Source organism: Marmota flaviventris, chromosome 17 (assembly GCF_047511675.1).
Source record: "Marmota flaviventris isolate mMarFla1 chromosome 17, mMarFla1.hap1, whole genome shotgun sequence".
Lineage (NCBI taxonomy): Eukaryota > Metazoa > Chordata > Mammalia > Rodentia > Sciuridae > Marmota > Marmota flaviventris.
In genome coordinates, this window is record NC_092514.1 from 39,980,009 (window position 1) to 39,991,880 (window position 11,872).

Genomic DNA, 11,872 nt, shown 5'->3' on the forward strand with positions numbered 1-11,872 from the left:
ATTACTATAATAGAACATAAAAAGAGGTAACCTAAGAGGAGAAACAATAGCAGCTGTCATTCCCTAGGGTTTTGTTTCACTGAAGTGGAAGAAGCTCTTCACTGTTTAGAGTCCTGCATTTTGTGCCTGCCTCCTCCCTTCTTCTCCCCCTTCGACACCCCCTTCATCTGTCTCAGTATAAAGATTTTATGAATTCAAATGAAAATGAGCCTTGGTGCTTGGTCAGTATCTCCTTCTTCCTCATTTCCCCATCATTTCCTCTTCCACACTTTAATATTTCTCATAAGGTGCTTTCAGCACACTTCTATCTTCTCTTGAAGATGGAGCAGGATATTGGGGGAAAGAGGCAATATGGCAATTCAGAGAGTTGTTCCAGGGGGGCTGGGGATATAGCTCAGTTGGTAGAGTGCTTGCCTTGCCCAGCACTGCCAAAAGAAAAAAAAGAAAAAAGAAAGTTGTTCCAACTTTTTGTTTTTAATTTTAGTTTTTTGGATCTCTGTGTTGTTTTCATCTTCTGTGTTCAGATAGATCTTTTCATATAGAGCTTTGAAATCTGAAAGTGATCAGCTTCTTCCTGTGATGCCTCTTTTGAATGTGATGTGGATGTAGGCCTTCTTTGAGAGATTCAGGAGACAAGCCCTGCTTGAGCCCTCAGATATAAAAGACAGACAGACTGACATTTTTTGAATGTATAAACTTCATGCAGAAGTTTGCTTTTGATAAGGATTACCTTATACCTCCTCAGCCCTTAGAGAGGTGTTGAGTGTTGACTCTTATGATTTCTATCAAAATAACTAGTTAGTTGATTCTCTTCATCTTGTGCCATGTCATAAGTAGGTGACTGTCATCTGTCCCTCTCACTGAGACTGACTGGTCAGTTACCATGAACCAACTTTACATGGAACAAGCTATTCTTCAAGAAACCCCTGTGTGCAGAATGCACAGGAGCTAGTGGTAAAAACCAAAATGAGTCTCTTCAGAGAAGCAGCCTCTACACTCACTTGGAAGAGACGGGACCTGGATTAACCATCACCCTTGTGGCAGTTGATCCAGTAGCAGCATTTCAGATAGCATGTTCCTGAGATCACTTGTTTCTCAATAAAAAAGGGTGTAGCGTCTGTGGTCAATTAAAGTTGAAAAATACAGCATATGACATGCCTCTCTTAGAAGTTGTCATTGCAGGGGCTGAGGTTGTGGCTCAGCAGTAGAGTGCTTGCCTAGCATGTGTGAGATGCTGGGTTCTATCCTCAGCACCACAAATAAAATAAAGATATTGTGTCTAACTACAACTAAAATAGTATTTAAAAACAAAAAAGTTGCCATTGTACATTCACACACTAAAAGCTCAGAGAAGGCTCTATTAAAGAAACTGTTTAACTCAGTGTTAGCTGAATTTATTTGATCATAGAATTTAAAATCATGAAGTGCTTTTTAATGTCTCATGGAATATCATTGTTTCTTGAACATGATCTGGGAAATTCTGGTCTATGTAGCCAAGAAAAGCCACAGTAATTGGAAGTTAGGTTTGGTTTTAGAGGTCCAGTGTGAAAGAGACATGCTTTTTTCATAAAGAAAAAATGGAAGTTGGAATGAATGAGAGCTTTAGTTTGCCCTGCCAAAATAATAGAAAAAAAAAATATTATAACTCTGCTTCAAGGTGAGAGTTTTGAAGCTGTATTTCACTTGCCAAAGAGGAAATGCCTGGCCTTTTTCCAAGTAAGGCCATATCCTCTGATGTAGATCTCAAAGCAAATTCAGTTTGACCAGTTTTGCCATGGCCCCACTCCAATCCCTCTCTGCCTTTGGTGCTCCAAATACTATTGAATTGGTTTTCTAGTGACACTGCTCTGTTACAGTGGAGCACATGAAACATACAGAAAACCAGCCAATTCGTTTTCTCTAGGAGCCCAAGGCCATCATTTCACACACTAAATCACTGCTAATCTTGTAAGACCACTTCCTGTAACTAATCCTTTGTAACTTTTCCTTTGACTCCACCCCAAGGTCTGGAGTGTCCTGGCCTTTATATTTCTTTCCAGTCTTAAGGGCTCTATTAACAGGAGTGTTTGCAGGTTTAGTGCCTTCTGATTCAACACCCTGGGTCTAGCTAAGAGCTAAAAATAACATCTTTTCCAGCTGCTCTGCCCTAATCACAATAGCACCAACACTTAAAATAGCTTTTCTGTGCTAGCTAGACATTTGACAAATGGAACGAGCACTCTTGAGGGTTATAAGAAGTCACAGGCTTAAAGGACTTACCAACCTAGCATTGAGCTTTTACTTTTGCTTTTTCCCATCTTTCTAAAGAAGAAAGAGACCCTCTTCCCAAGTCTTAATAATAATCAGACCTTAATAGAAAGGGGTATGCAATAAGGGTGCTTATGGTGCCGTTATTTATTTTAAATAACATTTTTAGATCAGAAAGGCACTAATGGACAGGACTCCTTGCTTCCTAGCACTAATCAATCCTACAGAGTCAAGAGATCTTTCTGAATCTCTTTTGCATCTTAACCATTGGGCCTACACTTGGAGTTAGTACATATATTTGGGAACACTATCATAAGTGCATAAGAAGTAGTTGCATCACTAGCCTTATCAAAAAATGAATCTGTGTGGAAAACAATACTATAAATCGTTTTTGTTTTGGGGGGAAGTGGTGTACCGGGGATTGAACTCAGGGACAATCGACCACTGAGCCACATCCCCAGCCCTATTTTATATTTTATTTAGAGACAGGGTCTCACTGAGTTGCTTAGTGTTTTGATGTTGCTGAGGCTAGCTTTGAACTCTCCATTCTCCTGACTCAGCCTCCTGAGCCTTTGGGATCACAGGCATGTGCCAATATGTCTGAATACAAATCTTTTTTTTTTTTTTTAAATTAAGTGTTTAGCATATTCTTAAAAGCTCAGAGACTGCCCTTTGCTAGCTCCTGCACTGTGTGATAATGTATTTTATTGTAAATTTTAAAAATTAAAAGTCTATACACCTCAAAAAAAAAAAAAAAAAAAAAAGCTCAGAGACATGGTATATCTGTTTTCACTAGTTAGACATTATAGTGAGATAAGATATTTCTTCAGACATGGGCATTAAGTGGTAATGAGTTATATTTCTGTGTTTGTCATGGCTCTCTCCATCCCTTGGAACATTTCAAAAATGGGAACTTTCCCAGTCAACTTTTAACTCTAGTTTGTTTGCTCAAATGATAGAGTGTTTTTTCCAGCAGTCTTAGTGGTTTTGAACTCGATAATGAATGCCCTAGCTGGTGCCTGAATGCAAACTCCCTGATTCCCACTCTCTGCTTTGGGAACCTTCTTTACCTTTATTGCTGCCAGAAGAAGTGTGACTTAATTTAAGAAAAACAATTATAGGTGGCACACACCTATAATCCCAACTACTTGAGAGGCTGAGTTAGCCTTGGCTGAGTTAGCCTTAGTGATAACCTGTCTCAGAATAAAAATTTCAAAGGGGCTAGGGATATAGCTCAGTGATAGAGAACTTGCCTACATGCAGAAGACCCTGGTTCAGTCCCCAGCACTATGATGGAAAGAGGGAAGGGAGGAAGGGAAAAAAAAAGCTGATTCACACATACTTATGTTAGAAATCCTCCTTTCATTCAATCCTCTGATAGAAGTAGCAATACAACAACCATTCATTCAGTATGAACACAGCTAAGTTCCTGGCCTGTCATCTCTTGCATAAGATCATAAGAAGTCTAGTAATCTGGGCATTGCTATACACATTGTCTAGAACAAACATGCCTATGCAGAACTTAAAACAGAAGTTCCTACTATGTATGTATTTTGTTGTTCTGGGAAATGGACAAACACCTTGAAAGGTTAAGAATAATAGTTTTTTCAACTTAACACGAGCCTCTATGTGTTCAAGACAATCCTGTCAAAAGATATTAGCCAAACTCCAACTGGTGATGTTGCTTAGCAACCCAGTCTAAGCTGCAAGAACCCTTCACTGTGGGAATGAGGATGACAGCCAGAACTGCCTGACCCCCCACAAGGTGATTGCAAAGCATACTGAAGCTGTCTTCTCTACCAGTATTATATATAAGTATTCTGAGATACACTTTTTGGCTCCTCAGAGCTGTTTCGTAAGTTATAACTGTTCTACTTGGTGTTATTAAAAACCTTGGAAATAAAAGAGGAAAAGTTAAGTAGTAAATAAGTGTGATGAAAATACTTAATGAATGGGGCTTTAGTTCATCCTTCCCCAAACTATTGCTGGTTTGAGTGTAGTAAAAAGATATCAGGGTGAGTCGTACCTTCAAATTCGCCTATATTTGTGGAGATGGTTTTTAGTGTCTATGGCATTATGTAAATATTGGCATTTTCAACACCCAAGTCAGAGGCATATTCATAGATATGGATGACAGTTACCTTATTGTGTCCCAGGTACTATGGTAAGCCACAGTGAAAAACTCCAGGATCCCTGTCCTGAGGGCTTACCCTTCAGGGAGGGTATAAGACTATTTATCTTGGCTACCTTTTCCTAGAAAGCACACAAGAATAGGCAGAATTTTATGTGGGAGAATTTGGATCCTGAGAGAGGCATGAGTAATTTAAATTCTCATCAGAAATTAACATAATAAACAGTTAAAGAAGGTAGTGTTATCATCTCTATTCTGGAAGTTTCTCTTTCTCTGATGTCGCAGCATCTCACAAAGAAAGGGGATCTTTAATTCTGGAATAGCCAGAGTTGATAACTAAGAAGACTTGTATCCAGGCCTGGCTGCAGTCACTTTTGCATAGCTTCAGTCTTCTGCAGAGCCTTATATTGAGATAGTTGTTTCATGGTTTATTTAGAGACATGGTGTTCTTTAAAGTTTTAAGAAATCATTTGCCTGTTTAAAAAAAAAAAAAATCTTAAATATCCCAGTTAATAAATTTGACTTGAAGGACTTCTGCAACTCTGCCCTTTTCTGATCCTGTTATTAAGACCCATGTGGCTCACAGTAAAGTAATAGTGACTTGGGAAGGAAGTATTATAGATTTGATTATCAGTCTTTATATCCTCATTGATCTGAGACCAGCATTCTAGGAATTATTACATTTCCTGTCTCTGATCTTGTGCATTTCAGAGCATTTTCATTCATATAGCCACTGTGTTTGATATACTAAACCCTTAGGCTCACCTATTTTATAATTTCCACAGGTAACTCTTGAACCCATTGTTTAGGTGCTGTGTGTGGGAAAAGGGCTTCCTGAAATATGTACCTGCACATTTGTTAGGGACTTGTACTTGTCAGGAACTTGAGCACATGTTGCTCATAAGAATGTCAGAAGAAAGCATAAATTTATTTGAGATTTTAACTTAAGGTGTTGGGGTTTGAATCTATTTCTAGACACTGTTTCCAGCAAGTTGCAGAACAACAATGTTTATACTATTGCCAAGAGGAATGTGGAAGGGCAGGACATGCTATACCAATCCCTGAAGCTCACTAATGGCATTTGGATTTTGGCTGAGCTACGCATCCAGCCAGGAAACCCCAATTATACGGTAAGACCCTTCTCAGAATGGATGAGATGGATTAGAGGAGGGAGGTAAGAACCCTTCCATTTTTGCTTGGCACAAGACCCAGAGGAGATGCTTCAGATCAGAGGTATCACCCATAATCAGTCAATAAAGAACTCCCTGATTGCCTTGATGGAAGACCTCCTCATTGTGGTGCCTGCCCCACGCAACAGGCATGGTGGCTCTGGCAATAGGGAGTGTGGCACAACCATTCTTGCGAGCTGCTCACAAAACTTGGCAACTTGATCCAAATATAAGTTAATACTTAACTACCATAACTGTGCGTGTGGTACTATAACAAGCCACTATGAAGATGGTTTCCTCGCTGATTTTAAGAGGATCTTTCCTGCTTTGGAAGTCTATGACCTAAGGATATCGGAGTCATATACACAAGTGCCTTTGTATGTCTTGAAATGCATATTGTGAAAAGTAAGGCAAAATGGAACATACATTGACAAGCATGTAAGGGGATTCAGTTTGAAAAAACCTCCTTCAGTACCACACTGAACTAAAGTAAAAATTCTGACAATATAAGGCAGAAGCCGTTTCTTTGTTAACCAGCTAAGATTGATACCATAAGCCATGGGCATTTGTTTATTGTTGTAAAATGTGATCTTCCAACAAGATGCTGCTTGTCATCTGCATTCTGAAAAGATAAAACAAACTCTTTGAGTTTGTCGGGGGTGGGGGGGTGTCTTATTCTTGTGTTATACTTGAGTTTTCTAATAGGCAGTATTGAAGGATGGGACAGGCAAGTGACAATATTGAATAAGAAACTTTCAATATTGAATTGTCAATAAATCCAGGGAGCCTTTTAACTGTTTAACTAAGAAACGTCATGACCCCATTTCTTAGTTTTGACAGCTAAATCTGTTTTTATTAGCTTACATCAAGGGAATAGCCCTGCCAGCTCTGAAAACTCTTGGTGCTTTCCCCACCAGCTCCCTTCCTTGCAGTAAACAGGAATGGCTTGTATACATGTGAGTTGCTGATGCGGAGTCCCTTAAGTTAGATTTTTGCTCAAGCATCTGAGAGCAGGAAAACTTCAAGCTTCCCTTGTACGGTATTACTCCTCCCTCCCACCACTAATCCCTTGGGTTTGTTTTTGGGGTTTTTTTGTTTTGTTTTGAAGAGTAGACCTCTCTAATCATTTACCTTGAATTCCCCAAGAGAAAAACCCCTCTGTGCTGTTACTATAGAAGGACAGGTTTTCACTATAAAATCAAAGTCTTATAAAATAATTTCTTTACTTCCTAGAAATTTGGCTCTAATTGTGTGCTGTGTGCATGTATGTGTTTCTTTTTGCTTCCCATTCATGATTTTATTGTATACAATCTTTCATCTCATCTAGGTTAAAGGAGCATAATTATTCTTTGTAAGTAGATGAGTAGTGTTCAGAGGTCAGGTGTTTATTGATGCTTCCTATTCCATATTCTTTATTTTGAGAAGGACCTGATAGTATCACTGTCCTAAACATAAGTTTGTTGAATTTTTAAAATTTTTTTATTTTTAAGTAATTAAAGACTCAAATTTTTTAAATGGAACATACAGTTCCCAGTGTTCCCCACTGACAATGAAAGAACACCCATACTTCATTAGAAAATAGGCATTGGTACAATACGATTAATTATATCCCTTATTCAGATTTCATCAGTTTTTATAGAAAATTTTAAAAGGCTGGACGTATAATTTAGTGTTAGAGCGCCATTGGACTCAATCCCCAAACCCCCCCACAACACATACTCACATACACATAAACTCAACCATGAGCTCCCCCTGCCATTTTGAGAAGATCTTTATTGAAATGGAATAAACTGTTCTAAACCAAGAGAGTGCCCAGAAGAAAATATCCCAGAAGAAACTGAAGGAAGAAAAAAACAAGGCCTAGGAATAAATTCAGCATAAAACAATACAAATGAAAGAGAGTACCTCAAGATGTTGTCCTAATGTTATTTCTTTTTAGCCACACCCACCTTCCGTCCTTCCCTGTCTTTTAAAATATTTATTTGGCTTCCTTTATTCTTTGTGTTACTCATCCCTCTAGTAACCAGGTTCCCTCTACCCACAGGACCTTCTGAACCTTTCATCATATCACGTGACATAGATCTAATCTATTCCTGAGTGAGGCTGTAGATTCATTATCACCCAGACCCATTCCTTTCCCTCCATCATCCTAAGCACCCGTTATACTATTGATCTGTTCTTAGCTTGGTATTAAGAAGGAACAAAATCTGATTAAGGGACTGGGGTCATGGCTCAGTGGTAGAGTGCTCACCTAGCATGAGTGAGGTGCTGGGTTCGATCCTCGGCACCACATTAAAAATAAGTAAAGATAGTGTGTCCATCTACAACTTAAAAAAAAAAAAAAATTAAAAAAAAGTTAAGCCAATACTAGTGCCTGAAGGACTGATGGTCCCTTTGTTTCCTAAGGGGTTGATAAAGCATCTTCCTCTAATCCAGTCCTTACTGATTTTCATTAAGAAGGTGTGTTTATCCATATCAATATTTCTTTTTATGGTCAAATAACATTCAATTATACAGAGAAATAAAATGGATATAATACTAAAAAACAAAACAAAACAAAAAACAGTTTTTAAGTGTAAGGCCATATCTCTATAAGTCAGTCTTGGAAAAATAACTTGACCCAGGTGAAGAAGCATGTGTTCTTAGACAGGACAGGTAACTCTCCTCCTTTGGTATGTCTAGGGGGCAACATTCCTGAGTGGTTGATATTAATGATGTGTCACATAAGCAGGTCAGAAGTTAGGTCCCAGGAAAGGCCTGTTTTCCTTAGGCTGGAATGGGGGCAGGGTTTGGGGTGAGGAGAACAGAATATTTGAATCCAGAGAAAATAGAAAAATTCTTCGTTTTCCTCTGAAGAACAGCTGTAATGCCTCAGGGTCTATCTAGGCCTGGTCAATCCATTATTCATGGTGTTTAGCACTTTGGGCTTTTGTTGAGAATAGCAGTATTTCCTTACTAGTCATGAACAACAAAAAAAGGAACCTCTAAGCAACAGAACCTAAAGTATTGTTACAAAGGTGTGAAAAAATATAGGACAGTATTTTGGGAAAAAGGAACTACCCCTCTTTAGTCTGAGTTAACTCCCTTAAGCTGTTCTTGTTCTTTTTAGCTTCCTCTCCTCCTCTTCCACCTCCTCCTCTGAACCCACATATTTTCCACTAGACGTTTCCACAACATTGGCAGTGGAAAGGCTGAAGAGGAGGAGATAGAAGAATTGCCTCTGTAGGGAGTTTAAAAATTGGTGAAACGCCTAAAGCTATAACTTGGGTGGAAGGAGGCTGTTTTCCATGTGTATTTGAATTCTTATGTTGGATGGTTGTTTTTGGTTTTTATATTTAACAGAGTTATCTGATTGATATTAAACAGCAGCCTTGGAGACTGAATGTTAAAGCTTTAAAATAAAATATTCTGATTTTTTTCCTTTTTTGGATTGCTTTTATTTTTTATTTTTCTTTGTTTTTAGGATATTGGTTTTTCAGAAAATTCAGCATTGACCAATATCTTTTTGATTCTTTTCCAAAGATATTTTCACCATTGATCTATGTTTAATTGTTCAGAGTCTCTTTAATAAGAGAATAAAGAGGGAAAATAATTTAAAAAAATACAAACTTTTGTTGCTCTGTCCTAACTTAAAAAGAGCAATGATGTCAATAGTCCAAGGGAAAATTTTTTTTTCTTATTCTAAAATACATTTTGCTTGCTTATAAGTTATTGTCAATAATAATTTGCCTAATCTGATACAATTAAGGAGTTCAAACCTGGGTTTAAATTTTGTTCTTTTTGAACCACAAAGTGAAATTCTCAGTGTTTAACTTGGTATTCATTAAACTAAGAGAAGAGACAGTGGTGGAGGAGTAGAAGTGGTATCAGAAATATCTAAATTGCCTGTCTAAAGAGGCAGAAAATGAAAGATGAAGCATTTGGCACGAATTGCTGTCCAGTTACACTAAGTAGTTGATAGTTCTTGTCTTCCCTTCTTAAGGGTGTATACTCTCAGGCTAGGGGTGTAGCTCAGTGGTAGAACACTTGCCTACCATGTGGGAAGCTCTGGGTTCAATCCCCCCGGACCCAGAAAGAACAATAAAAAAGAATGTATGCTCTCCCCAGTGTAATTTAGAAAGGACTTGTATCTTAGACTTAACCAAACTTTTGTTTTTATTTGACTTGATTGTACAGTTCCTCCTTGTCTGAGGAATTGAGGCAGACAGCTGAAATGACCATCAACAAAAGGGTTGGTTTTTTTAAAATATTTATTTATTTGTTTTAGGTGGACACAGTATCTTTATTTTATTTTTATATGGTGCTGAGGATCGAACTCAGTGCCTCATGCATGCTAGGCGAGCACTCTACCACTGAGCCCACAGCCCCAGCCCCACCAAAAGGGTTTTTGCCTTTCCTTTTTTGTTGGTATAGTAATCCCTGTAACTCTTGGTAAAGCATTAGAACGTCTGTTTCCCTTGCTGTCAGAAGCCTTGATGTTTTTAGCGTGGATTATTTCCTAACCTCATAGATCAACATAAGAGGGAGGTAAAAAGACATACAGTTTGATATTTGTCAAAGTGAAATTCTAGGATCCATAGCACCTAGTAACATGATCTCTTTGTTTGGCTACTCCAGTGATAGAAGTTTCTCTCACATTGTATCAGAAATTTTCTTGAACTGAATGCTTGGATACCTTTAGAGTAATGCCAACCTCCATACTAATAGTCCTTCTTCTTTTCTTCTTAACAGCTGTCCCTGAAGTGTAGAGCTCCTGAAGTCTCTCAATACATCTATCAGGTCTACGACAGCATTTTGAAAAACTAATAAACTGGTCCAGTACCCTCCAACTTCCCTGTGATTGGTGCAAGCCAAGAATTCTTAACTGGAAGAAATTGTATAGAATCCGAACTCAAACACACTGAGGCCACCCACCAAGGTAGTGACTAGTCTAACCTGTGCTAACATTAGAGCACAACTTGTTGGATAGTTTTAGCTTCCTGTGAACATTTGTAACCACTGCTTCAGTCACTTCCCACCTCTTGCCACCTGCTGCTGCTATCTGTCTTTATTTGTGGGCTTCTCCGTGCTGTGCCAACAGCTGGCTTTTTCTACACCTTCTTTTGAGTGTAGTTTGATATTTTGTAATCGAGAGCTCATTTCAAAAGCAGAAAAAGACAACAAACATTAAAGCAAGGAAAAGTGTCACTGAAACATAAACTGCACTTTATTGTTTTATATTTTTGTACATATGTGAAGTTGAGGTAGTCGTAGAAAGTGTTAAAACAAGTGGCCATCATTCACAGCAGTCTTAGAGGAAGAGAAGCAGTTACAGCCCACTCTTTTAGAGGGTCCCTCATCTGTGGCAAACTTGTCCCTGGTCTTTTGGATTTTTGCTCTTTTTGGTTTTTGTCTCCATTCTCCTTCCTCAGGCAAGCCTTTGTGCTCCCCGCTGCCGTCACCCACCATATTATCATGTCATTGATGGCCTTGCAGTTGGGAATGGTCAGTGATGTTTCAGGGTACAGGAAACATGGAGCCCATCAGCACCAAAGCTGAAAGAAATTCAGACTACATTCCTTTCCACTAAACTAACCCATTAATAAGACTAATTAAGGAATTTGAGTAGAGGTAAGAGAACAAGAACCAAAATGGCCTCTCCCAGCCCTGTTCCCTGTATTCCTCAGGTCCAGTTGACATCTAAAATCAGTTTTCAAGTTGAAACAGACTTTAATGACTGTATCCAACTCTGTTTTCTTACAAAGGAGAAAGATAAAAAGCAAAAGGGGGGGCTAGGGGGTGGCTCAGTGGTAGATAGAGCACGTACCTGACCAGTACCTAATCAAACTAGGTTTGATTCTCAGTCCCTCATATAAGTCCCTCATATAAGTAAATAAAGGTTCATTGACAACTAAAAAATATTTTTAAAAAATCAAAAAGGGTATTATGGCCTGTCAGCTGTCCAGTAGTGGAGCTGAGGTTGGGTCCCCGAAATTTTCCATCAGTGTTGTGCTCACTGCGGGACTGTCTCACTACTGCTCATTTCCTCAATGCCTTCTCCTGCCTTTCTCTGCCTGCTCTGTGACGCTTCATATGTTCAGTACTGATTAGCATCAGGTCACAGCAGAGTATCTTTTCAGTATCTGGATGACAGAATGAAGGTATAGCTGATGTTTCCCCTGTCCTCCTAGAGCCTTAATTCCCAAGGTCAGCAGGGTGGGTGTAGAGATGAAGTGAGCTTAGAGATGTTGCAGATTCTCTTTATCCCTTCAGCTCTCTGATCTGCTCTTTACATTATTCAGATTCCAAAACAAATTACGATCATCCCAGAAGTTCAAGCAGTTCT

At 38.7% G+C, this 11,872-nt stretch overlaps 1 protein-coding gene across 4 annotated transcripts in view; it reads left to right on the forward strand.

Annotated features, from left to right (window-relative positions):
* Window positions 1-11,404, forward strand: part of Ap2b1 (adaptor related protein complex 2 subunit beta 1) — a 113,901-nt gene extending 102,497 nt beyond the window's left edge. For all 4 annotated transcript variants that reach the window (XM_071603566.1, XM_027923815.2, XM_027923818.2 and 1 more), the window contains 2 exons: window positions 5,354-5,508; window positions 10,279-11,404. In XM_071603566.1, the coding sequence (XP_071459667.1) occupies window positions 5,354-5,508; window positions 10,279-10,353 (230 nt within the window). In that variant the 3' untranslated portion in view covers window positions 10,354-11,404. The remainder of the gene's footprint in view (window positions 1-5,353; window positions 5,509-10,278) is intronic.
* Window positions 11,405-11,872: the final 468 nt, after the last annotated feature.